The sequence below is a fragment of the Castanea sativa genome, chromosome 7 (genome assembly GCF_040712315.1).
Source record: "Castanea sativa cultivar Marrone di Chiusa Pesio chromosome 7, ASM4071231v1".
Lineage (NCBI taxonomy): Eukaryota > Viridiplantae > Streptophyta > Magnoliopsida > Fagales > Fagaceae > Castanea > Castanea sativa.
Genome location: NC_134019.1, coordinates 37,413,313 through 37,441,271, shown reverse-complemented (window position 1 = coordinate 37,441,271; position 27,959 = coordinate 37,413,313). Strand labels below are relative to the sequence as shown.

Genomic DNA, 27,959 nt, shown 5'->3' with positions numbered 1-27,959 from the left:
AGACAAGCAATAGACACACATGGAGATGGAGCACGCACAAAGTTCATGCACCACCAACTTGTACCCAGCCAATACAGGAGTGGTGGGCCATAGGCCGGAGGTAAAAGAGGGTATAGTCTAGCGGTGGGGAGAAGGGGGAAGTCTATTATGGGGTTCCTACTCAAACTCTTTTAGGGAAAATGTCATGCTGGGATGACGTACAACCCAAAAGAGGAAAAGATGATTTAGAATCACTAAGTGCATGCCATGAGAGATAGTGAGAGAGAATGTCCACCCTTATCCGAATGGGAATGCCACAGTGGTCAAGTAAACAAAATAAGACTCTTTGTCTGGTAATGGAATGTGGCACGACCAGCACAAGTAAGTGGTGGTGGCTGAGCAGTTCACAAACCAGTGGGTGGTCTGGAAGGACACCCACACCCAGACAAAAGTGGTTAAGGGGTGAAATGGTAAAAAAATCAGTCACGGTAGGCAAATATAAAAGGAGCGTCAGCCGTGCACAATAAAGGGGAGATAGAACAACACAATTGGAACCACGAAAAGGAACAAGAACAAAGAAGTAAAAGAAGGAAGGGTGTGATAAACAAAGAGGCAAAATTGAGAGAAAAAAGAGAGCTAGAAAGAAAAACAGAGAGAGTAGGCAAGAGTGAGACGATAGGCATGCACCAATAAGCTAATCCCTTCTCTCCCTTTAAAAGCCTACCCTCTGTTGGGGATTAAGGATTTTTTTTTTTTTGTTCCGAGTATAAACCATTCAGGCCCATTCTCTCAAAGTGGGTAATTTCTGTGGCAGGACCTTCCTGTAAGGTTACCCACATTGAGGAAGTGGTTCCCTCCTTGGTCTCAACTCCGTAAGGCAACCAAGCGCAGCAAACTAACCATTTCTTCTTTTGTTTTCTTACCGATTAAATATTAGTGTTATCTCATCTTTATTACTGTCATTTTACTTATATTACATCTTTATTGTCATATTGTTCTTTTCTTTATTCTAGTTGGAAATTCTTTGCTTGTCCTGATTAACAGTAAGCGTGTTTTTTTTATTGTTGTTATATTATATTTGTCTACCATAACTTTCTTGTAATAGTCTCATCTGTCATGGGTATGTCACCAAAGTATTAACAAAAGGGCTCTAGATTGTGCACAAGCCGGATTAAGGTGAGTTGCAATCAGACCTGTCCTAACTCTTTTACCCAAAACTTTTGGACCGTAGTGTGGCAGGAGGAAGCCCAACCCACAATCTCAAAAAGGTCCACCACAATGTAAAAGTTAATATGGTTTTTTTTTTTTAAAATAACATTTTACCATTTTATTACCTATTTGAATTTTGACTATTTACTAAATTTACTTTTACATCTTACATTCAAGTAGTAATTATATAAATAACCAAAATTCTAAGATTGACTATGAATGCTTAATAAATTAATCGGGTGTCCAAACTTGAATCTAATAAAATTTATTTATGAAAAGTGACCTTCGACAATTTGACTTACTATATTCCTCTCGTTTTGTCTAGACTTAAAATTAACTGGTAATAGAAAAAATGTAACACTAGTTTTAATTTCAATAATTTCTATTGTGTGGTTTCTTCGGTGAATATGTCAATAGAAGAAAATTGACTGGAAAAGAAAAGAAAAGAAAATTACACCATATTCTAAAAAAAATAAAGAAAAAACACTAATCCTTTTTTTTTTTTTGATGAAAAAAAAAAAAAACACTAATCCTTGTGATTGAGAATCCCAAGGATGATATATACACGTACAAAAAAGATCAAAATTCCCGTGATGGCAAAGTACAAATTTGGGTCTTAAAGATTAAGCAAAATTATAATTACACCTTTGAAAATCAGTCAAGTCATTATTACCATCTAATTAGCGACATGTCATGTGTTAGCAAATATCTTTTCTCTGCTGCAAAATGCATGATGATTGAGGAGGGCATGAGCTAATTTCTTCTTTTTGCTACCAATTTCTACCAATGAATTTCAGCCAGAGAATCACACCAAGTTAATTTTTATTTATTTTGCTTGAAAGGGACAGATGTTTGGCTCAAAATGGCCTCTCATGGTGCAATTAGAGGAGCCTAGCAAATTGGACTGATGGTAAACAGTGGACTCACATAGAACATTGCAGCATGGCCACATTAATTTATGCCACCGTTTTTTTTTTTTTTTTTTTTTAATGTATAGTATAAATACAAAAAATACTGGATTTCTCTTGAGAGCTCACAAGCCAATAAAGTTGAACCACCTTCAACACCGTTCACGCATTTCACTCCCTCTCAAACTTGACTTCTACTTCCATTTCCACAACCATATAGCTCACTGATCACTCTGAACTATCACAGTTTTGGCGGTTTAAAACTTCAGGCCACTTTGCTTCTTTTTCTCTTTACTGTCATTACTTTGTTTTGTTTTTTATTGATCACTTCTGGGTACTTGGGATTATAGGAACTTACTTGGTCTGAGTGCTAAGAACTTAGTATTTCTCATGTGCTTCCTAGATTTAGATTTAGCTTTTTGCTTCAGAAACTTCCTTTTGATGTTGCTTGGTTTTAAGGTTTTTTCTTTAGATATATTATTCTTAGCGTAAAACTTTGCATTTCTGACACAACTGTCATATACTATTTTATGTTACCTTTGTGTGATCTATACTTTACTTAGATTTAGAGTTCCACTTCTACTTTGCTTAACCAAAAAAAAAAAAAAGTGTACTTTACTGGGATTTGGGATCAGTTTCAGTATTTTGTGAAAGCGTCGTTTATCTCTGGTCCTTTTAACATCTGGGCTTACTGATTTTCTAGGTTAATTTTTATTAAATTACTAATTGTCTCAAAAGTTTAAGTTATTGGAATATAGTAAATTTAATCATTTAACCACGTATTTCTAACACTCCCTTCACGGATTGGGTACGTGAAAATTCAAATGGGAGGTAGATTGAAGGAGACAAGAATCGAACTCAAGATCTCATATTTTGATGCCATGTTAAATTACCGATTATTCCAAAAGCTTAAACTATTGGGATATGGTAAATTTAATCATTTAACCACATATTTCTAACCATCTTAGCAGTGAGGAAACTGTAATGGATTCTTGCTGTTTGAATTTGAAACTCAATTCCCATTTGGCAAAGCTAAAGGTGGTTTCTGTCGTGAAAATGATTGGTTTTGGGGGGACAGAATCAGGGGAAGCCTGAAAAATGATGTTTGGGTTAATCAGTTGGCAAAAAGTTTAAGAACTGAGAAGAAGGCCAGGAAGTTCAGACCTGGCGTTTCTTTTGCTGTAATTACTTCAAATAATGCCAAAGAGGCCGTGGTAAGTTCATTCCATTCTGTGATCTATTTGAAATCTATGACAGCAATCACTTCATTGAAGTACATTAAAATACGGTAGGATCATAGTAATTATGCATGTCAAATTGAAATTTTAAATTTAATTTCATTGTCTTTGTAATTTTAAGTTCGTCTGGCATTTTCATCTGGCAGTTTTATGAATGCTTTTATTAATGATCTTTGGTTTGATTTCAGACCATACAAGCTCCAACATTTTATAGACAAAAAGCGGACCCAAGAAATGTAGCTTCGATCATATTGGGAGGAGGTGCAGGGGCTCAACTCTTTCCTCTTACCAGAAGAGCAGCAACACCTGCAGTAAGATAATAGATTTACGATTACACAATTATTTGGTTAATCTAATAAAAACTAGTTTGGCTGTTATTATTGGAGAAGATTGAATTGTTCAACTTGTGCACTATTGATATGTGATGAATCTGATAGTGTGGTATGATGTGCAGGTTCCGGTAGGAGGATGCTACCGGCTTATAGACATCCCAATGAGCAACTGCATCAACAGTGGCATAAACAAGATTTGTGTACTGACTCAGTTTAACTCTGCTTCCCTCAATCGCCACATTTCACGCACGTATTTTGAAAACTCAAGTCATCCTGACCAATACAGACAACTACTCCTAGGGTTTATAAATGAACCCTTATAAACCAAGTTGCTCTTGAATAACTCAAATTTGACTTGTCACAAACAAAGTGAACGAAGCTCAAAATCCAATTTCTTACTCATATTTTTCTCTCACTACACAACTATAAAGTTATGAGATCCTCAAGTTCTTGATTCTGTGCAGCATAAAGTCTCTGCATGCACACACCACCAATCAGGATATCTCAGAGGAATGGATTTGTTCTCATAATTTACTAGCATGCCACGTGAAGTTTTTGTCACCTAATGGATTGTTGTTTTATGATCCTTATTTTCTTCTTTTGTGTAAGTACTTATCATCCCACACCAATTCTTGTTTGTAATGTTGGGTTTGGGTGTCACACCCCAAAGGGCCCATATGCTTGATATTCTTGAGCTCTATTTTCTATTCATCAACCTTGCTTCTTTTGTGGACCCACAAGTCTAGTATTTCATAGCTCAACCTTTTATGATTTCTTTTTTGATGGTATAACATTATGACTTGATGGTAAGAATTCTCGAATTGTTTCACTTGGTAAGCCATTCAAACGATAATCTCAATAAAATTTTGGTGGTACACGTAGTATTATTTATTATCATCACGTGATATGGAATCGATGAGTTGAAGACCTCTTTTTCATTGAGGAAAAAGTCGGCATTATTACATTTGCACATGCACAATGGTATCCTCTTATATGAAGAGAAGTGTACGGTGAAGAAATACCCACCAACTAAATTAATCACTTGCGTCACTCTCAAACATTAGAAGTCAAAGTACTCAGCAGCATCATATGTTTGGATGTTTTCCCAGACTGTTATAAAGCTCATCTGCTCATGCCATGCTGGATCAATAACCTAAATCACAAAGTTGCTCATCACTCCCTTTCACTGTCTATCTTTTTCTATTTCTGGAATGTGCACCCTATACTGCTTCAAATGTCTGCTAGCTTTCCATTTTGGACACTATAACTGTGCCTGCTCTTTTTTTAAGCAAAAATAAATAAATAATTGAATTTATGTTTGCTATAACTTACCAAAATATATAAAAGCCTTGTATAGTTGTAGGTTGTAGCTCAATTAGCAAATTTGATTGTGTTCAATGAAGACATTTAGGATTCAAATCTCTCTCCAATTATCAAACTATGAGAAAAACTTACTAAATTATACTATGGGTCACAAAAAAATTCATGTTTTTTCAAATCTCTATTGCTTTCACAAAATTCAAGCATAAGCATAAGGACCTGTCTTTGATCTTTATTAACCAGTAACAAATAGTGGGACCAAAAGACTAGCGAAATGATAAAGCACAATAATTAGTGTAGGAAAGCTTGTGAGACTCTTAAGTACAATTCTTTGATTGAACTTCTATGTTTAACTTGCTACAATATTTAAACCAAAAAAATTGGGTCTATCAAATTCCACCTAAAATCATCACATCTAAAAATCAAGAAACTTAATAAATTGTTATTGGTATGCCATCCCTGTCCTATCCTCCTATCTTCGAAGCAAAAAATATTCCCCTCAAATGGATGCTCAACAAATCAGAACAAGACAAGATGAAGACATTAGTCATTTCTAATGAGTTGAGGCCAACATTATTAACATATAGTTGAAAGAAAAATGGATGGTTAAATTATAAGCAAAATATGTTAAAAAAAATTAATTCACATATTAAAATTTTTTATATAAACACACTCAAGGTGGGATAGAAGATTTCCTAGAACCAAAAAATAAATGGGCAAAATGGCAAGACGAATTGTGTGGGATAGGAGATTTTGAACCTTCCTAATACAGTTTATTTAGTTGAAACTGAAATTTTTTTACTAAAAGTACTGTAAATAAAACTAAAAGTATCTAAAATAGTACATTTGAGCTATAAATAGTACCAAAAAGTACAATGAACCCATAGATAATACCAAAAATAAGTTTAATAGTAAAAAAAACTGGCTTTTTAAGCAATCCCAAACGCACACTTAGGGTTTGCTTGGGAACTGCTTATTTTGCTAAAACTAAAAATTTTTCGCTGAAACTACTGTTGATATATATAAAAGTTAGATGAAATAGTACAGTGGAACTTATGAATAGTATCAAAAAGTGCAGTAAGACCCATGAATAATACCAAAAATAAGCTGAATAATAAAATAAAATAAAATAAAACTAGTTTTTTAAGCAATCCCAAATGCGCACTTAGGATCCGTTTGGGAATAGCTTAGTTTGCTGAAACTAAAATTTTTTTGCTAAAAATACTGTAAATAAAGGTAAAAAATTAGATGAAATAGTACAATGGGGCCCATAAATAGTACCAAAAAGTGCAGTAAAACCCATGAATAGTAGCAAAAATAAGCTAAATAATACAATAAGTTAGCCAAAAAATATTTTTTGCCAAACAAACACTTAGTAAAATTGAATTATACATCATATGATCTCACTACTCATTACCAAAAAAAAAATCTAATTAAAAATTTCTTATAACAATGCTTCTGATAAAAAAATTTCACAACATTTTTCATAACACTAGTGTTGGCTACACATGCAAGGCAAATGCTGCCCTAATAGGGAGAAAATTAATATAGATTTTGTGTGTGAAACAGTGAATTTTGGCTTACCCAATTTGACCATATTAAAAAAAAAAGTTACAACAAAATATCACAATATTTTCACAATATCTTCATTTTTAAGATCCAAATAGATATTTTATTATTTTATTTGAGAGAAATGCTATATTCATAACATTTTTAGAAAAAATTCTAAATGACAAGTTATTATTAGTTTTAAACTAATAACATTGTTATTGTTATTCTCAAAATATTTATTTTTAGTTGTGATTGGTCATAGTTTCATATTTTATTATTTTATTTCAACTTGTAAGAAATTGATACTTCAATATTTTTAAAAATATTGTGAAATTTGTTGTGTTGGTATAACAATATATATCCCAGCTTACATAAATATTTAAAAGAAAAAAAAAAAACACAAACTGATTACTGGGGGAAAAAAAACTTTAGGCACAATAGAAATTAATGTTAAAATGTTGTGGACTTAGCATTTTTTTTATTTGATCTATAAAAAACTGAGATCTCATTTTTTTTTTTTGTGAAAATATTGTCATAATAATAAGTGTTGTAACATTTTCTCAAAATATTTATTTTTAGTTGTGATTAGTCACAGTTTCATATTTTATTATTTTATTTTGACTTGTAAGAAATTGATACGTCAATAATTGTGAAAATATTGTAAAATTTGTTGTGTTAGTATAACAATATATATATGCCAGTTTAAATAAATATTTCAAAGAAAAAAAACACAAACCAAAAAAAAAAAAAACTTTTGGCACTATAGCTACAGTACCAATTGAATTAATGTTAAAATGTTGTGGATTTATCATTTTTTTTATTTGATCTATAAGAAACTGAGATCTCAACAATTCTGAAAATATTGTGATAACAATAAGTGTTGTAATATTTTTTTAAAACATTTATTTTCAGTTGTAGTTGACTACAGTCTCATATTTTATTATTTTATTTCGACTTATAAAAAATTGACACGTCAATAATTATGAAAATATTGTGAAATTTGTTGTATTAATATAACAATATAAATGTCAGCTTACATCAATATTTTAAAAAAAAAAAAAAAAAAAACAACACAAACCGATTATTGAAAAAAAAAAAGTGACTAACTAAATCAAAGCACTGTTGTAGCTACAATGCTACAGTGTATTGTGATAACAACAAGTGTTGTAGCATTTTTTTAAAACATTTATTTTTAGTTGTGAAATTTATTGTGTATCATCACATTATTGAGTGTCCATTTGACAATAAAAAGTTTATTTGGTAAGAGATTTGTAGTAACATTATTTAAGTATTGTGAAAATATAGGTGGGTGAAAAATATTGTAAAAATAAGTGTACTGTTATTTAAACAATGAAAATTATTGTTTAAACAACAACACAAAACAAGCCTAGAGCTTTTTGCTAAATATAATATAAAAAAAATTATAACTTTTATATTAAATATGTGACAACAAACTTACATTTTTTTTTTTAAATTGAGACAAAAAGAAAAAGTAAATAAGCAAACATGAAAAAGCTTCAAATGGATACTGATTTTTATTTTATTATTTTATTTCGACTTGTAAGAAATTGACATGTCAATAATTTTGAAAACTAAACCAAAGCACTGTTGTAGCTACAGTGCTACAATATATTGTGATAACAATAAGTGTTGTAATATTTTTTTAAAACATTTATTTTCATTTGTGATTGGCTACAATCTCATATTTTATTATTTTATTTCGACTTGTAAGAAATTGATACGTTAATAATTGTGAAAATATTGTGAAATTTGTTATGTTAGTATAATAATATAAATGTCAGCTTACATCAATATTTAAAAGAAAAAAAAACACAAACCGATTACTGAAAAAAAAAAATCAATCTCATATTTTATTTTATTATTTTATTTTGACTAGTAAGAAATTGACACATCAATAATTATGAAAATATTGTGAAATTTATTAGGTCTATATAATAATATAAATATCAGTTTGCATAAATATTTAAAAGAAAAAAAAAAAAACAAACAAACAAACCGATTACTTAAAAAAAAAAAAAAAAAAAAAAACTCATCAAATCAAAGCACTGATCAGCTACAGTGCTGCACAGTGCCAACAATGGACGCACAGTTTGAAAGTACTGTAGCGGCATTGCACTTTTATTATAAAGAAATAAATCAACAAGTTTTTTACTTATTTTAATCTACACTCGCAATTAAAAAATACTCTTTTCTTTTTTGTTTTTTTCTACCGCTAAACAATTTGCCCGACATCAACCGATTAAAAAAAAAAAAAAATTGTCAATCTATAAAATATCTATTTCATATTTTCATCATTTAATTTTCATACACCTATTAGGAGTTAGGACTCGAGTGGTGAAGTAGGGTCCACTAATAAACAACATGGATACTGGTGAAGGCCACGAGTGTCAAAGTGAAGACACATCATGGGCTTATTAATGTGCAATGTAATGAGAACCGTCCACACGGCTTGGTGCGATATTCATATTCATATATCATTGTCCAAAATCTAAGAGGTCCATTGTCCATGGATGGTAACACACCCTATGATTGAACAATCTATTTGTTTGGACTTGGGCTTTGGGCCCCACAACACCTATCACTTCTTAAAAATAATCTTCCAAATATAACTTTGATAATGTACGAGAAAAAATATTTAAATATAACAAAGCTGAGTGAGCATCCTCTGCAGTTCTCTTTAAAAATTTTGAAGAGCCTTCCTATGAATAGTAGTGTTTTTGTTGTTCGCCTTGTTGTTTATCAAGTGATTGAGACCCAAATTTATAAGTATCATGTACATATTTCAAAGGGTTTAATGCACAAAAATACTAAACCTAAGTCTTATTATAATTGTAGATTTTAATTATTTCAACTGATAAAATTTTTGATGACTAAGTAAGAGATTAGGAGTTCAATTCTCACTTACACAAAAACCGATAGATATCATAGTCTGATGATAAATGACGCAATTATCAGAATTGAACGTCATGAAACTCTATAAATAAAGTCTTATCATAATTTATTTTGAAATATTACCCAAAAATAAAAGGGAGAAGCTTCAACTAATTTATGGATTTGGTGGTTGATTTCAATATCAGGACTTATAAGGATTAGATCCAAATAAATGTAGTTGTTTTGATTAACTTTTTTTTTGTATAAAGAATATGGTAGGTTTTTTTTTCTTTTTTTGGAGAATCATGTAGGAATTAGCTTAATCAAAAAATATATTACTCTTGCACTTTTCTTTAAATTTTGTTTTATGAAATTGAGGGTTTTTTTTATATGGAGAATAATTTTTTTCCACGTTTATTGGTTCTATAATATATGATAGCTTTATGAAAAATGAAATTGGCATTGCTGTAAAGCAATTTCTTTGGAATATACCGATCTAAGAATATTGTAAAGGTGATTGCAAGTCATGCACTTGGTAGACACAAGATGATTTTTTTCATGTCTCTATCCAAACTCCATACCCAAGAAATGAAATGAGTTGTAAAAGTAAGCCAAAAAACATTGGTGTCCTTGTGGTATATAGAAAACCACTGTAGGAAATGGAAAGGAATGTCACTTTGGCAAGTCTCACTGAGCCTCAACAATGAGACGTGCTATTCTTCTGTCTGCCTATAAGCCTATTATAGGCTTCCAGTTCAGACTATTATGTTTGAAGTAGAAATTCCCATTTCATCGCTCATGAAAATACACAAATATGGTCTAGGTTCTTTAATCCTGCCTTCCCTTTTCTGCCTTCTGAGATCATAATTGTACTTGTATAGTTAAATTTGCATGAACATTTTTAGCACATTGTAATAAGTTCTATATATTTTCACACCACCACAATAACAAATCCTTCCCAAACTCAGATTTGGATATTGCATTGTGCAATTACGACTTGGATGTGAGATGTAAAAGTTAATATTTTTTTTTTTAAATTAACATTTTACCTTTTTGTTACCTTTTGACTAAATTTACTTTTACACTCCAATGGTAATTATATAGTACAATAGCGCCAAATCTACATAACAAAAACTTTAAGATTGACTATGAATGCTCAATAAATTAATCGGGGTGTCCAAACTTGAATATAATAAAATTTATTTATGAGAAGTGATCTTCGACAATTCGACTTACTCTACTCCTCCGGTTTTGTCTAGATTTAAAATTAACTGGTAAGTGGTAACAGAAAAATGTAACATTAGTTTTAATTTCAGTAATTTTTATTGTGTGGTTTCTTCGGTGAACAAGTCAATAGAAGAAAATTGCCTTTTTTTTTTTTTTAAGGAAAATTACACCATATTCTAAAAAAATAAAGAAAAAACATTAATTCTTGTGATTGTGAATCCCAAGGATGATAAATGAGTAATATATCATTATCACACATGATACACGTAAAAAAAAAAATCAAGTGTCCGTTTAGTATGTGTATTTAAATAACAGTTTTCAATTTTTTTAAAATACATGTGAGTGAAAAACTGTGTAGAAATACGTGTGATGTTGTTTAAAAACTGAAAATATGTATTTAAACACGTATACCAAACATGCTCAAAGTTCCCGTGATGGCAAAGTACAAATTTGGGTCTTATAGATTAAGCAAAATTATAATTACACCTTTGAAAATCAGTCTAGTCATTATTACCATCTAATTATAATTACACCTTTGAAAATCAGTTAAGTCATTACTACCATCTAATTAGCAACATGTCAAGTGGTAGCAAATATATTTTCTCTGGCGCAAAATGCATGATGATTGAGGAGGGCATGAGCTCATTTCTTCTTTTTGCTACCAATTCTTACCAATGAATTTCAGCCATAGAAAAACACCAAGTTAATTTTTATTTATTTTGCTTGAAAGGGACGGATGTTTGGCTCAAAATGGCTTCTCATGGTGCAATTAGAGGAGCCTAGAAAATTTGACTAATGGTAAACAGTGGACTCACATAGAACATTATAGTATGGCCACATTAATTTATGCCACTGTTTTCTTTTTAATATATAGTATAAATACAAGAAATGCTGGATTCTCGTGAGAGCTCACAAGCCAATAAAGTTGAACCACCTTCAACACCGTTCACGCATTTCACTCCCTCTCAAACTTGTCTTTTACTTCCATTTCCACAACCATACAGCTCACTGATCACTGATCATTCTGAACTATCACAGTTTTGGTGGTTTAAGACTTCAGGTCACTTTGCTTCTTTTTTCTCTTTACTGTCATGACTTTGTTATGTTTTTTATTGATCACTTCTGGGTACTTGGGATTATAGGAACTTACTTGGTCTGAGTGCTAATAACTTAGCATTTCTCATGTGCTTCCTAGATTTAAATTTAGCTTTTTGCTTCAGAAACTTCCTTTTGATGTTGCTTGGTTTTAAGGTTTTTTCTTTAGATATATTATTCTTAGTGTAAAACTTTGCATGTCTGAAACAACTGTCATGTACTATTTTATGTTACATTTGTGTGATCTATACTTTACTTAGCTTTAGAGTTCTACTTCTACTTTGCTTAACCAAAAAAAAAGTGTTCTTCACTGGGATTTGGGATCAGTTTCAGTATATTGTGAGAGCATCATTTATCTCTGATCCATTACCATCTGGGCTTACTGATTTTCTGGGTTAATCTTAGCAGTGAGGAAACTGCAATGGATTCTTGCTGTTTGAATTTGAGACCCAATGCCCATTTGGCAAAAGCTAAAGGTGGTCTCAGTCGTGAAAATGATTGGTTTTGGGGGGACAGAATCAGGGGAAGCCTGAAAAATGATGTTTGGGTTAATCAGTTGGCAAAAAGTTTAAGAACTGAGAAGAAGGCCAGGAAGTTCAGACCTGGCGTTTCTTTTGCTGTAATTACTTCAGATAATGCCAAAGAGACCCTGGTAAGTTCATTCCATTCTGTGATCTATTTGAAATCTATGACAGCAATCACTTCATTAAAGTACATTAAAATACTGTAGGATCATAGTACTTATGCATGTCAAATTGAAATTTTAAATTTAGTTCCATTGTCTTTGTAATTTTAAGTTCATCTGGCAGTTTTATGAAGGCTTTAAGTAATGATCTTTGCTTTGATTTCAGACCATACAAGCTCCAACATTTTATAGACGAAAAGCAGACCCAAGAAATGTAGCTTCGATCATATTGGGAGGAGGTGCAGGTGCTCAACTCTTTCCTCTTACCAGAAGAGCAGCAACACCTGCAGTAAGAAAATAGATTTACAATTACACAATTATTTGATTAATCTAATAAAAACTAGTTTGGCTGTTATTATTGGAGAAGATTATGTTCTCTCACATTGAATTGTTCAATTTGTGCACCATTGATATGTAATGAATCTGATAGTGTCGTATGATGTGCAGGTTCCAGTAGGAGGATGCTACCGGCTTATAGACATCCCAATGAGCAACTGCATCAACAGTGGCATAAACAAGATTTGTGTACTGACTCAGTTTAACTCTGCTTCCCTCAATCGCCACATTTCACGCACGTATTTTGGAAATAATATTAACTTTGGGGATGGATTTGTGGAGGTATGGAGACCTAGAGGCAAAATATTGATGTCAATTCCTTTTGAATTCATTGGTACTATAAAGTAACATGAAAAGTTGCCTGTTATACAAGAGATAACTACTTAGGTCTGATAGATTTCTCTTCTGATAGCTATTTTACTGAGTACTGCAAAATAAAATCTGTACTATTGGCAGAGTCTGATATAAAAGCCTCGTGATATAATTAATGCTAAATGAAGTATTTGGTTATTAGGAGAGTGATGTAGATCACAATTTTCTTATGTTAATATAGGATTGGAAGGAAAAGTGCATCCAATTATATATATTTAAGTTCTTTTATAATATTGCTGCAAGTTCCTTGAATGTCGATGACTCAAAGTAGCTCACTTGGCTAACAGGTTCTGGCAGCCACTCAGACACCTGGGGAAGCAGGAATGAAGTGGTTCCAGGGAACAGCAGATGCAGTGAGGCAATTCTTATGGGTATTTGAGGTGTGTATGGAACTTTGTAATCACTTAAAAAAAACCCAGATAGAAATAGATGGACCTTGCACTTGATTTTTTTTTTTCATTCCTCTCAACTGGAAATGGAGTCTGATATATTACAATGATTTTTGTAGGATGCCAAGAATAGGAACATTGAAAATATATTGATATTGTCTGGGGATCATCTATACCGAATGGATTATATGGACTTCGTGCAGGTATACAACTAATTTCCTAATGAAGTGGACTCGGTTGAATTTTTTTCACATTTTTAGAAATAATTTGCTTATCTATCTGCAATGAATTGACAGAATCATGTTGATCGAAATGCTAATATTACACTATCATGTGCAGCAGTGGGTAACAGGTCCGTTCAGTTTTCTTTTTGTCTCAGTTATTTCATCCTTCAAAATGTATCTTATTGGTTGAAATATTATGATCATAAAACCCAAATCTCTTCTGCTGAGAAAATAGCAAAAGGGAGATTTTTTATTTTTCCTTCTTTTTTTTTTCTGAATTTAATTTCCATCTAAAACTAAATGGGTATTTTCCAGCCGTGCATCAGATTATGGATTGGTGAAGATAGATGGCAGAGGCCAAATTGTCCAGTTTGCTGAGAAACCGAAGGGAGCTGATCTGAAAGCAATGGTAACCACTAAGCAGATCTAATGCTTAGAACTGATTGCATTCTCCTATTCTTTTTTTTCTTTTTCCTTTTGCCTGATAAGTTCCTTGGGATAATCAATAGAGTTTATCATAAGCACTGCCTTGCTAATTATTTTATCTTAATGAAGCTAGAAAGTTCTTGCATACTCTTATTTTGAACCTTTTGTTAGCTAACTGCAGACATCAGAACAATCTATCTTGAAAGTTTACCTTCTAATTAATTCTATGCAGCAAGTAGATACAACTCTTCTGGGGTTGTCCCCACAAGACGCCATAAAATTCCCATATATTGCATCAATGGGAGTCTATGTTTTCAAGACGGATGTTTTACTGAAGCTTTTGAGGTGGAGATATCCTATGGCAAATGACTTTGGATCTGAAATCATTCCAGCAGCTGTGAAGGACCACAATGTCCAAGTAAGAAAATTCTAAAAGCTGAAAAAGATAACTGTCTTCTTATTTTGAAAGTACCTCCACTGTTTTCTTGCTAGATGGTGGGCTTGTTAGTTACTAAGGCTTGACTAACAACCCCCTCCCCCCCCCCCCCCCTTCTCTTTCTTTCACCACTTTATGTAAGATTTCTGATAGGACAGAACATTATATTACCGAGTGAAGCACCATCGGATCAGCCATTTGTTCATTTATATCTTATCTTTGTACTTTCTACATGCTGTATGCATGCTTACTAATTGAATATGAAGAAAAGGTAATGTTATATGACTGATATCTTTTCCTTTGTCAGGCATACATATTTAGAGACTACTGGGAGGACATTGGAACAATAAAGTCCTATTATGATGCTAGTTTGGCCCTCACTGAAGAGGTTTGTTTCATTGTTTTTAAAACTGACATCTTTGAATTTCATATTGGTTTATTCCTCATTCATAATTTCATGAAATGCACATTAATAGCACATGACAAAAGGGTCCTTACACCCAAGGACATAATGACTGTAGCTCAAATGGCATTTCCTCCGAGACGGGGGTGGAATTTGGAAAGCTAGGACTTGAATTCAAGACACATTGGGTTCTTGCGTAGCTTACAAAGAAAAATAGAAAATCCACATCCTATGCCTTTCTAGTGAAGCACACGGGCAACCTGTAATGCAAATTATAACATGGGAATCTGGATGTCATATGAATCTGTTTATGGCATTGCATTCCAACACATCGAAGGCTTCGGAGTTTCTAGTTTAGGCAACTTGTTCATACCTCATTGCTATCGTTAGTCAGACTTCCATTCCATATATGAAACTTATAAAATCTTCTTATTTCCTTGTAAAGAGATTAACATGTATGGTGACATCTCAATTTTGCAGTTTCCAAAGTTTGAATTTTATGACCCAAAGACACCTTTTTATACATCTCCTCGATTCTTACCACCAACCAAGATTGATAAATGCCGGGTATGCTAACAGACTTAGGCTCTTGTTTCTGGCTTCCTTGTGGTACCTGCCTTTCATGCTTCAATTTGGTTTTGCAGATTGTGGATGCAATAATCTCGCATGGATGTTTCTTGAGAGAATGTAGTGTTGAACACTCAATAGTTGGTGAACGCTCAAGATTAGATTATGGTGTTGAGCTTAAAGTAAACTATCAAGCCTTTTGAATTTGTATTCTTACAACACAAAGATCCTAATTGACTGGAGCACTTTATTATGGTTTTCTCTATTGACCAAGTTGAGCGTCCATTTTCCTTTTCAGCGTACTGTGATGATGGGTGCAGACTATTATCAAACTGAATCTGAAATTGCATCTCTGTTGGCGGAGGGGAAGGTCCCAATTGGGATTGGACAGAATACAAAAATTAGGTGACTGGAATTAAAAATTAAGAATTCTTAAATTTAGATAGAATATTATAAAGTCTAGTTCTGACTATGTTCATTATTTTCCTCGGAAGGAATTGCATAATCGACAAGAATGCAAAGATTGGAAAAGATGTGGTCATCATGAACAGAGATGTAAGCATAGCTCCCCATGTTAGCTCATCTTTTTGCCTTTTCAACTAAGTTTTTATGAGCATAGACTTTCTTTCAGAGAGTCAGCTTTTGATTGAAGTAAAGTGTGTATTAGCATACCCCATCTTATACATCTATCTGAATAATGTGTCTTTGTAGGGTGTTCACGAAGCAGATAGGCCAGAAGATGGATTTTACATTCGGGTAGGAATCCCCGTTATCCCGGAGAAGGCAACAGTAAAAGATGGCACTGTTATATAAACGGATCTCAAGTACTTACACAGGTTGGTGAGGTGTTGGGAGAGGAATGCTGTAAAGAAAATTGCGACTGCTGCTAGGGAAAATGAGATGAAATCTGCAGCATTTTTCTCGAAGAAAGAAGCAAGCATCGTACTTGCTACCATATATATAAACTAGAAGACCCTTGCATGTAAAAAAAGAGTTGGTTTTCCTATAAGAGTTCACAGATGAGGAAAGTATATAAATAAATCAGAGGGCAGGCTGGCCTTTTCCTTTCTGTTGAGTTCTCTTCATTGCCGAGACAGAGACTTTCTGTATCAATAAAGATTGAGAATCATTGTAATGAGATTATGAGACAGACCGGTACTAGTATTAAACTTTTACATTGGCATATGATAACTAAATAGCTATCAGAAGACCCGTCAATATGCTATCCAGGATTAGAAACACTAGCTGCAGACCCACATGTTGCACGTAATAATTTTTTAGATAAAATACTATTTTAGTCCCTAGACTTTATAAAAAGATTTTTTTTTGGAATAGTTTTATCATATTTTTCATAATCTTTTTCTCAAAAAAAAATTTTATTTTTCATAATCTTGTCTATAACATTTTTTACCATTATCATATATTTATTAGTTGATGATTTGTATAACATAGACATTAAATAAAAGGTAGAACTATTTATTAAATTTTTTTAAGTCATGGTGTATGAAGATTATTATATTTAATTATTGATTTTATTGCACTATAAAGTTTTCAGTGTCCTCTGTATAGCCTTCTCTATTTTATTTTTTACTCCTCTTGACCACCTTTTTATTTTCCAAATAACAGTTATTAATTGACATTTAATTTCATTTTTTTTTCTTCCTTCATTTATTCTTTATTACTTTGTATGTTCTCTTGCTAGTTGTAAATTTTATGGTTATCAATAAGAAATAGATATCATGGATGGCTTAAATAGTTATAGATGTAGTTATGTTAGCGATATGTCAAAGGTTTTTTTTTTTTTTTTTTGTTCCTACTGAATTTTCATGAAAATATGAAAGGTATTTCTCTAGTTTAGTCTCAATCAATTAAGATATCCATCCCATCAAAAAAATATATATATTAAGATATCCATAATATATTAACAGAACTAATAATGAGCCTTAACTTTTTTTAATGTATGAAGTGGTTAGGTTAGTGGTAGGTCAAAGGTTTTATAAAAAAATTTAAAAAATAATTCCAAAGAAATGCAAAAGGCCTTTTTCGAAAAAAGAAATTGTGACTTTTTGAATTGTAGAAATATGGTTGTTTTAATTACCTTGTTTATAGATTTCATTATTAAGTTATAAACATCTCCCCTTCAAAAAAAAAAGTTATAAACATCTAAATTAAAGTAGATCAATATATAAATGTAAAATTATATGTAAAGTTACAACTGCACAAGATAAATATGTATAGATATATATATATATATATATATATATATATATATATATATATATATATATATATATATATATATATATTGATTATTCATGAATCATATTTCATTGTTTACTAATAAATATCTAAATTAAAGTTTTTTTTTTGAAAAAAAATATAAATTGAAATAGATGAATATGTAAAGGTAAAATTATATAAAAAGTTAAAACTACCCAAGATGAACGTTTAACCACTTGTAGATATGTGTTTTTTAAGGTCTAAAAGTATACACAATTGTTTTAGTTGGAACTATATAACTATGCAAATATTGTTGCAAGTGGTTCCATCATTTGCAAATTACCAAGTTTGGTAGCCTTACGAAACAAATATTTTATTTTGCAAAAAAACTTTACATGAACTCCTCTTTTGTGACAACTTTTTTTTTTCTTTTTGCCGAAACAACTTAAGAATATTAAGACTTAATTTAACACATGTGGTAGTTGTAAAACATTAGTGATATGAAAAATAGAAAGGTTTAAATATTTAAAAAACATTTTTAGTAGATTGTAATATAAAACATTTTTTTCTCAATATTTTATGTTACTTTTCCCACAAGATCAATATGTTGACGTCCTTTAAAGATGATACATAATATTTTTGAGAAGAAGAAGTAGAGACGATGCTAACACATAATATAAAATTATTAAGTTTGCGTGATTTAAATTTGTGGCAAAAAAATATTAATGTATCTATGATAAAAACTTTTATCATAATGATATATAATAGTTCATATATCTTTAGACTTGATTAAGCAAAGTAACATTCTCAATAGTCTCTACAAATTGCTCAATTTATGGGCCTAAACACATTCAAAGGATGCTATCAAAATTATAAATTATATGACCATTTATCACACAAATATATTGATTCCTCCAATGTATGGTAAAGGAAGGAAGGTTTATGTCTAGCCATTTTCTTGATTTGTGATGCATAATAAATTATCCAAGTCATTCTATGTAATATAATAACATTATATTATCATATACTATATGTATAATGCAATAGGATAATATTTAATCAAAGAGAATATAAAAGATAACAACTTAAAATACAAAACTAAATTGCATCAACCCAAAGTAGAATTCTAATTAATACAAAAATTCATCAACCTAAAGAATTGATGCAATAAAAATAAAAATAAAAATCAATGAAAAATTAAATATAAAAAAACAAATTGAGAGAGAGAGAGAGAGAGGTAACCTTTTTATGGAAGAAAACTATGCATAGAATAAAAAAGAAAATGTCAAATTTATAGTAAGATGTTGAGAATAAGAAGAGTCAAGATAAAGGAAGATAAAAGGGTAGAGAAAGAATGATACTATAGTAAAAACTAGTGAGAAGACGAAGAGATAAAATGGATGGAGAGTTTTGAAAAATTAATAATAAAAATAATAGTTAAAAGATATTTTAATTTTTAAATAATGGAGTTTTTAAGTCAATTTATATGAGAAAATATTTTAAAATATATATAAAAGAAAATTTTGAAAAAAAAAATGACATGATTGTTGAAATACTCAACGTGATCGTAAAAACATTAAATATTACGCTTCAGCTTATAGTAATAAATAAAATATATTATTATTATAAGGTGAAGCGTAATATTTAAGAAAGATGCTACGTTCACAACATTTTTTAATATCGTGGACATATAATTCTTCAATATTTAATATATAAATATAGATTAAATGGTGACGCTGGCTTTCTTTTTAAGGTGCATTTTTGTTTGCAGATTCCTATTACACTTGATTTTTATCTTCGACTCTGAAAGTTGAAATTTTCCAGGTATATTCAGTGCCTGGTACCCTTTGAATTAGTCTAAAAACTAGCTTTGCTTCTTTTGGCAAGTTTGACTTTTTAATAGCCGAAAACTTGTCAGAAGTTTTGGTAAAAGAAGCAAGTTGGACTTTTTAACAACGGAAAACTTGTCAGAAGTTTTGGTTCATACCAGCGCAAATGAGTATGCAGCAACAAGAGCAACTACATTTTGACAAAAAAACACCTTTTTTTTTTTTGAGAAAATATTATTATTTTATTAATTTCCCAACTTGGCTCCATTTTTCTCTCTCTTCTTAACGAACTCGGCCTTTTCTCTTCTACCTCAGATTCTTGCTCTGTTACGGACCAACACACCCACAGGGTCAACCCAACACAGAAACACACCCGCACGGACAAACCAACAGATAGCTTATGGATCAACAGAAGTGGATCGGTGGATCGATGCTTGTGGCAGAGATCGGTGCTTGTGGAGGAGAGATCATTGTCTTCTTCTCCCCCTTCATCTTGCTCTTCCCCTCTGACTTCTTCTCACAACAAAACCACAAAATCACAAATGCCCCAGCCTCAACCACTGAGTTTGAGAAATCTTGGAGTTACTGGCGTCATTCCCAAAAGCTTGTTCAGAAAAAAAAAACTCAAGCTAAAGAATAATGAAGAAAGAATAAAGAGTGGGGATTTGCTTGTTGGATATAATAAAAAATTGAACATATATGATTATTTAAATAAAATATACGGTAGAATAGACAAACTGGTACGACCGTTTTGTAAAAATAGATGTAGACAAAATAGACAAAAATAAAATAAAATTGCACCAACTAATACGGTTGCTGTTAGGCCTCACCTAAGAATCATCGATACATGAATCATATGACTTAAATTCACCATCAAGCGATGTTACAGTTACCAACTGACTTAAAAGAATCATTGAGAAATGTATCACCAATATCCAATAACAATAGGTTTTCCTGCAGACAGTAAAATCTCCTTTTCTACCTGGTCTTTAAAGGAGATGAATATTTTAAGTGACTTTTCTATAATAATGGCGTTTTCTTAGAAACAAACACGTATACACAAGCGAGAGGGAATGTTAACACGAAGGCACACCCAGTTATTAAAGCAAACATTACTTTTATATCAAACTATTATTGACATCATTTTTAATATACACCCATCATTATTTTTTGTTTGACACAAGATTGAAAATTGAGAATCTTCAGGTAACATTGCCACGTGGCTAACAATATGTCGGCTAAAACAACCAACACGTGGAACCGTTACAGCTCTGACAAATGTCTAGTGCATGAATCTCGAACTCAGAGAGTTTTGCAAAGGCAAGGTGGAGAATTAGAGCAGAACACAGAAGGAAGGACAAGACACTGCAAACATGGATCTGAGGGACATAGAGAATGTAATGAAAGACTCAGAAAGTGGGATGATGGAGAAGAAAGAGACCCTTATTTCCAATAGTAATAAGACTGAGCATGGCAACCAAGATTTTGATCATGGCACTGCTCTCCAACTCTTTCTTGATCACATCCCCATCAGCTCCATTCCTGGCATCAACAACTCATCTGGTAGGCTATAAAAGCTTTATCTTTTTCTAGGTTCATTGTATGAGAATTTAATTCAACCATGTTATTCATTGGTCAATACAATTGCATGGTTGAATTCAATTGGGAACTTATGGTACCGTACTTAAATATTGCCAACATGTTAATACTTGATGCCACTTTCAATGAATTTTTTTTTTTTTTTTTCCATTTTGTTATATGAAGTTTTGGAATTGAGAACTGGGGATAGTGTGAGGGATGCAATACATATGTTGTACGAGAAGGATGTGTTTGGTGCTCCCATTGCTGATGTCTTAGACCTTGATGAGAGCACTAGTGCCACCAGAAGATTTTCGGATAACTACATCGGTTTCATTGATTTTGCAAGCATGGTTCTCTGGTGTCTTGAGGTGATTTGTTTCTCCACCATCTTGCATTTGCAAACTGCAATGTACTGCACACAGTGGAAGCCAAAACACTTTTTTTATACAATGGTCTTTTGTAGGAATTGGAAATGGAAGAAAGGCATACAAATGGAAATGGAGGTAAAGAGATTAAGAAGAATGGTTTCATCACCATGCTAGAACAAAATCCTGACATTGGCCAAACCAAGGTCTTTTATCTTTTCCTTATGTTACTTTCATATTTATAATCATATTATCCTTATTTTTTATGGTACAAGTTAGATATATGATGTTGTTCTTCTTTTTTTTTATTCCGTAATGATTGAATTTCAGGTCCTATTCTAACCACATATTATTAAGGTCTTTGATAAAAAGGATGGCACAATTTTTACACCAGAAATAACTGTTCTGCACATCTTCTCTCAAATGATGGAACCATTAAAAAAATTCTAAAATATTATATTGGAAATAAAAATTCCCTTTCAACACAGTTATATGCAATTCAACATTTTTGGTGTCAAATATGTGGTTCATATCAGTGGTGTTGGTCAATGGTGGAACTTACCCAAAAGAAATTAATTCAATTTCTTATCCTTGGGTTGAACTTTACAAGATGACAGTTTATGCACAGAAGATACTAATCTAGTGTTCTGTTTCATTGCATAATTACTCGATTCCATCTGTGTACAACAGGTCAGTGAGCTAGCCAAATCATTCCTTTGGGATCCATTTTTTTCTGTACAGTTAGATGAAACACTCTTTCATGTTCTGTTGCTTCTTTCAAAACATCGTGTGCAAGTTGTGCCCATCATAGAGCGGTCCAATTCTAATATCACTGGTTTCATTACGCAGGTATTTATCTTAGCACAAATTTGTTTTGTGATTGTACTAGAAATTTGAGGAGCCACTGGAGTTTTTGTAGTTGCAGTACAAAATGTGAACCTTTGTGGGCTATCAAATTGTCAAGCATCATATGATCTAGACATTTATGATATAGCATGATCTTTGGCTTGTTTAGATTGAAGTAAAATTATGAGTAAATTCTTGAAGATATTTTAATCTTTGCATAAATAATTGATTGTTTTGTGGCAGAATGCAGTCATCCAATTGCTTCTTAAATCAAGTGGACTAGAGTGGTTTGATAGCATTGCAAACAAGGCTTTATCAGAGATCAGGTACATAAGCTAATGAGTTTATCCTTTTTTTCTTTTTGAAAACTTATTTACTCCTTGTGGTTGACCCATTTACATCTTATCCCATCTTTTGTTTTTTTATTCAGATTTGAGAATGAAGAGCATGTTGCTTGTGTATATGGGGACCAAAGTATGGCAGAAGCCCTTCAGACTCTGCGGGAAAGCCAAATTGGTGCCATTGCTGTCATAAATCGAGGAACTAAGAAGCTCATTGGTAGCATAAGGAGAAGTGACATTCATCTTATTATAGAGAATGACAATCTTCTTCGTAATAGAAAGTAGGTCTTCACTTCCATCTCTTTTATATTCCTGCCTAAAGTTCTCATCAACAGTGTTTGATTGAAGGCTACCACCTTATCAGCTATTGTAGATAGATAGTAAACCGTATCTACATGCCTCCTGGGCATGAGGATAAACTGCTTAGCCCGTCAGGGGTGAAAAGCCCCTGAATTACCCAGTAACTAATTTTGGCGGGTGGGGTCAGTTGCCCGTAGGAGTTTGATTAACAGTGAGGATTGTTATACAGTATGCTCCGTGACGTGCAACTAATTTGAGTGAAGTTCTCCTATGTCATTAAAAAAAAAAAAAAACGTATCTACATGACTGAGTACTAGACCATTGTAAGGCTATCTCTGTTGCCAATTAGAACTAATGCCACTTCTGACATAACCATAGGCACCTATCTGCGGAGGAGTTCATTCACATGGAGACCGATAATGAAGACTTTGATCGATCGATTGAACAAGACCTTGGGGCTCTTTTATCATCAGGGACACTCTGTCTAAGAAACCGTTTTCTGCCAAGAATGGACTCACCAGTTACCAACAAGAAAACTGACACTCTCAAGAAAGTGATGAAAAACATTGCAGAGACAAAAAGTAGTTTCAGTTTTCTAATTGATGATATGCAGCAAGCAACAGGTGTGCTGACATTGAGGGACATAATCATTCAGTTTGCTCCACCATGTATAGATTCGAGCATACATGGAGGTGGATTTTTTGAATCTGCTCTACAACAAACTGGGTGTCATGTTGAAAAAGGAACTTTAGCTTTTAATCATTGATCTTTTGTATTCATTGTTTAGTAAATAACAATTGAATTGTTAGTCTTGGTTTAACTTTCTTGCAAAGTTAGATGTACAATTTCTATGCCTTTTTTTTTCCAGTCAGATTCAAGTTCTGATAATAATACACTGAAGAGACAAGTTAGTATGGAAGTACCGGTACCAATTTGTGTTCAATAGAGGAAGCCCCTTGTACAATAAAAGGGGAAAAGGAAAGACACAGAACCTGAAACAGACCTCAAAGCAGTCTAAACAAAGTAAACTTGATGTAGGACAAGAGGGAACACCAAACTCTGATTTAGAACACCAGGGGCAGATCTGGTATAGCTTCGGTTTTGAAGAATTAGGGGTAGGTTTCGGTGGGAAATAGGCTAGAAAATAAAAGGGATTATAGGGTTTTCAAAGGGAACAAGGATTAGTAGGTTTTGGGGATGAAACGAAGGAAAACAATCAAGGTTTAGGTGGCTGTTCCTGCGCTGTGAACAGTGATCTATGAATAGTAAAATTAAAGAAAATAGATAAATTCTAGGAATCACACCTAGAGTTCCTTGGCATCACACCTTGGAGAAGGTTGCATCACACAAACCATAAAAAAAAGTTTCATAGCTTTTAAATTCTGAAAACATTCATTAATAATCAACTCAATAGAAAGTACTACAACTCTTTAAATAGAAGACTAATACATAATCCTAGTTGAACTAGGATTTCTTAAAACTCTAATAAGACTTGGACTTTGGACTCCTTAGGTTTTTAATACTAAGCCCAATTAAATAAACAAACTTAAAATAAAGCCCAAAAGAAGATCTATTGAACTGTTAGCATAGCCCATTCCAGAATATTATGAAATTACAAAACAGCCTTTGATACATAAAATCAAATAAAATATAATAAATTTGTCTTCCCATTGCCTCCGGCATCATTCTCCCTTGGTTGGAGAAAACTCAACCATGAATTTTGAAGTGTTTAAGTAAAAAGAATTTTGGTTTCTTGAAGTGCATCATTGACATTGAATAAACACTTTGAATTCAAACTTCCTTTTGTTTCTTCGTTTGTGGCAACAATGATGATAATGATAGACCCACCAATTCAATTGAACCATTAAACTTTTCAGGAATGACAAAATCAATATCTTGAAAAGTTGGTGTAGGTAATATAACCCTACTTTGGTAAGCAACATGATCTTGGGAATAAGATGCTTCGAGTATTGTAGTCTTCACTTCTGCCTTGTAATTCTGATACGCTGCCTTTTCAATTTCAACTACTTCATCAACAAACTCCATCTCTTTCGAGTCTTGTTGCCTTACTTCAAGCTTCACTTGATCACTTGCATCTATCTTCAACTCAACATCCCCTATGTTGCTCACTAGACAACTTGTACCTCTTAAAAAGTTAGTAGAATCTTCATGCATTCAACATAAGAGCTTTGATAAATCTTTCAAAGAAAAATCAATGCAATCTTTGGAAAAATCTGCTGGGATGTGAGGCACTTCTACAGGCTAGTCTGGTTTTATTTGGCAGCTTCTGTTGCTACACTAGAATTTTTAGCTTCTAGATCTTTTCCTTCAATAACTTTTGGCTTTGATACTTTAAATTTATCCATCTTTGCTAAGGTCATAGGTTTCAAAACAACCTCCTTCTTACTAACCATTAGAGCATAGGTGTTTTCTCTCCCATAATGTTTTACATTTCGATCAAAGAGCCAAGGTCGACCAAGAAGGATATGTATAAATTTCATAGGAATTATATCACACATGATAAAATTACTATAAATACCACAAGAAAAAGAAATAAGGCATCTATGAGTTACCAGAATAGAAGTGTTGTTTATCCAAGACACTTTGTATGGTTGAGGATAAGGTTCAACCGAAAGCTTAAGGCATTCAACCGTGGAAGATGATACAACATTCATGCAGCTTCCCCTATCAATAATAAGCTTCTTTGCTTGGTTTCCACAACGAACCAACATCTGAAAAATTGAAGTTCGCCTCCAATCCTCTTTCTCTACTTTAGGGGCTGCTAAGATATGTCTCACTACAGATAGAAGAGAAGTATCCACTTCATCTTCCTCCAAGTCATCCATAGCAAAATCTCCATAATCAAATTCATGTCCATCTTGCTCACAATCACTCAATTTCCCCCTAAACAATCTCCCTAATCGTTTAGACATAATGCAAAATCCCTACTCTGATACCAAATTGACATAGGACAAAGGGGAACAACAAACTCTAATTTAGAACACCAAGGGCAGATCTGGTATAGTTTAGGTTTTGAAAGATTAGGGGTAGGTTTTAGTGGGAATAGGCTAGAAAATAAGAGGGATAGTAGGGTTTCCAAAGGGGATAAGGATTAGTAGGGTTTGAGGATGAAACAAAGGAAAACAATCAAGGTTTAGGTGGCTATTCCTGTGCTGTGAACAGTAACAGTGAATAATAAAATTAAAGAAGATAGATAAATTTTAGGAATCACACCTAGACTTCTTAAGCATCACACCTAGGGTTCCTTGACATCACACTTCGGAGAAGATTGCATCACACAAACCATAAAAGAAAACTTCATATCTCTTAAATTCTGAAAACATTCATTAATAATCAACTCAATAGAAAATATTATAACTCTTAATAGAAGTCTAATACATAATCCTAGTTGAACTAGGATTTCTTAAAACCCTAATAAGACTTGGACTTTGGACTCCTTAGGCTTTTATTACTAAGTCCAAGCAAATAAACAAACTTAAAATAAAGCCCAAAAGAAGATCTAATGGATTGTTAGTATAGCCCATTCCAGAATATTATAAAATTACAAAACAGCCATTGATACATAAAATCATATAAAATATAATAAATCTGTCTTCCTATTGCCTCCTGCAACTGCAGACATGTCATACCCCTCAAAATAACTTTCCAAAGATGCAAGCCAAACTAAAAATGCATGGGCATCAATTGTTCTAGCAAAATATGGTACTTCTACATGAACTTTCTTCATTGCATCTCCAGCCTTATTGTGATAATCAAATCTCTCATAAGGATTTCTATAAGGATCAAACTTATTTCTTGAATTTCTGCTTTTGTGACGCAACCCTTCAAATTTGTCCGCAATTGTATAGATATAACTCTGCCTTTTTGGATCTATCATGCTTTCATTGTGCTGATTTAGGCTCTAATACCAAACCAATGTAGGACAAGGGGGAACAACAAACTCTGATTTAGAACACCATTGGTAGATCTAGTATAGCTTGGGATTTGAAGAATTAGGGGTAGGTTTTGGTGAGGGAATAGGCTATAAAACAAGAGGGATAATAGGGTTTCTAAATGGGATAAGGATTAATAGAGTTTGGGGATGAAACAAAAGAAGACAATCAAGTTTAGGTGGTTGTTCCTATGAACAGTGACCAATTAATAGTAAAATTAAAGAAAATAGATAAATTCTAGAAATCATACCTAGACTTCCTAAGCATCACACCTCAGAGAAGGTTGCATCACACAAACTATAAAAGAAAGCTTCATAGCTCTTAAATTCTGAAAACATTCATTAATAGTCAACTCAAAAGAAAGTATTTCAACTCTTTAAATAGGAGACTAATAACTAATCCTAGTTGAACTAGGATTTCTTAAAATCAACTAGGATTTCTTAAAATCCTAATAAGACTTGGACTTTGGACTCCTTAGGCTTTTACTACTAAGCTCAAGTAAATAAACAAATTTAAAATAAAGCCCAAAAGAAGATCTAATGGACGGTTAGCATAGCTCATTTCAGAATATTATGAAATTATAAAACTGCCCTTAATACATAAAATCAAATAAAATATAATAAATCTGTCTCATTATAATAAATATAATAAATCTTCTCATTGCCTCTTGCATCTAAACTACATCTCAATCAGTTAATCATGAAAGCACAACAGCAACAAATGAAAACAATACAGAAGGAAGTTACACCTGGCGTATACTCTTGAAAATAAACTTGTCAGTCAAAAATAGGCCATAATCAGATATGAATATCAAAATGGAAGAGAAATGAATCTCTTGGTGAATAACAGAAGTACAGGACCTTCCTCCTTTTTTCAGCCAAGTGAAAAATGATAGCTCAAGAACATTCAGTTGAGTGGCTACTAGGACAAAGCAC

General features: G+C 32.5%; 2 protein-coding genes and 1 long non-coding RNA gene across 4 annotated transcripts; all 3 read left to right on the top strand.

Annotated features, from left to right (window-relative positions):
• The first annotated feature begins 2,972 nt into the window (after positions 1 to 2,972).
• On the top strand, positions 2,973 to 4,375 carry LOC142643602 (uncharacterized). The gene is made up of 3 exons (XR_012845892.1): positions 2,973 to 3,310; positions 3,523 to 3,645; positions 3,789 to 4,375. It is a non-coding gene; the product is annotated as an uncharacterized LOC142643602 (long non-coding RNA).
• Positions 4,376 to 11,510: 7,135 nt separating this feature from the next.
• LOC142643601 (glucose-1-phosphate adenylyltransferase large subunit 1-like) lies at positions 11,511 to 16,828 on the top strand. Its single transcript, XM_075818289.1, has 15 exons — positions 11,511 to 11,716; positions 12,160 to 12,403; positions 12,603 to 12,725; positions 12,884 to 13,054; positions 13,432 to 13,524; positions 13,653 to 13,736; positions 13,830 to 13,885; positions 14,073 to 14,166; positions 14,416 to 14,601; positions 14,927 to 15,007; positions 15,503 to 15,589; positions 15,667 to 15,771; positions 15,888 to 15,994; positions 16,084 to 16,144; positions 16,301 to 16,828. The coding sequence occupies exons 2-15, from the start codon at positions 12,173 to 12,175 to the stop codon at positions 16,400 to 16,402; spliced, it is 1,581 nt and encodes a 526-aa protein (XP_075674404.1). The 5' UTR covers positions 11,511 to 11,716; positions 12,160 to 12,172; the 3' UTR covers positions 16,403 to 16,828.
• Positions 16,829 to 20,941: 4,113 nt separating this feature from the next.
• On the top strand, positions 20,942 to 23,985 carry LOC142642739 (SNF1-related protein kinase regulatory subunit gamma-1-like). 2 transcript variants are annotated; one of them, XM_075817154.1, is made up of 7 exons: positions 20,961 to 21,201; positions 21,403 to 21,587; positions 21,683 to 21,790; positions 22,275 to 22,433; positions 22,674 to 22,756; positions 22,861 to 23,052; positions 23,450 to 23,985. In XM_075817154.1, exons 1-7 carry the CDS (start codon positions 21,012 to 21,014, stop codon positions 23,835 to 23,837), a joined length of 1,305 nt encoding a protein of 434 aa, XP_075673269.1. In that variant the 5' UTR covers positions 20,961 to 21,011; the 3' UTR covers positions 23,838 to 23,985. The 2 variants fall into 2 exon arrangements, with proteins under 2 accessions (XP_075673270.1, XP_075673269.1); XM_075817155.1 differs by lacking the exon at positions 22,275 to 22,433 and having other exon boundaries at positions 20,942 to 21,201.
• Positions 23,986 to 27,959: the final 3,974 nt, after the last annotated feature.

What these genes read in the sequence shown, in the direction of transcription:
- LOC142643601 (XM_075818289.1), top strand. Translation starts at nt 12,173, where the DNA reads ATGGATTCTTGCTGTTTGAATTTGAGACCCAATGCCCATTTGGCAAAA. An exon ending in ATTATATGGACTTCGTGCAG is followed by an intron (nt 13,737 to 13,829) that starts GTATACAACTAA and finishes ATGAATTGACAG; the next exon opens with AATCATGTTGATCGAAATGC. An exon ending in TGAAGGACCACAATGTCCAA is followed by an intron (nt 14,602 to 14,926) that starts GTAAGAAAATTC and finishes TTCCTTTGTCAG; the next exon opens with GCATACATATTTAGAGACTA.
- LOC142642739 (XM_075817154.1), top strand. Translation starts at nt 21,012, where the DNA reads ATGGATCTGAGGGACATAGAGAATGTAATGAAAGACTCAGAAAGTGGG. An exon ending in TGGCATCAACAACTCATCTG is followed by an intron (nt 21,202 to 21,402) that starts GTAGGCTATAAA and finishes TGTTATATGAAG; the next exon opens with TTTTGGAATTGAGAACTGGG. An exon ending in AAGGCTTTATCAGAGATCAG is followed by an intron (nt 22,757 to 22,860) that starts GTACATAAGCTA and finishes TTTTTTATTCAG; the next exon opens with ATTTGAGAATGAAGAGCATG.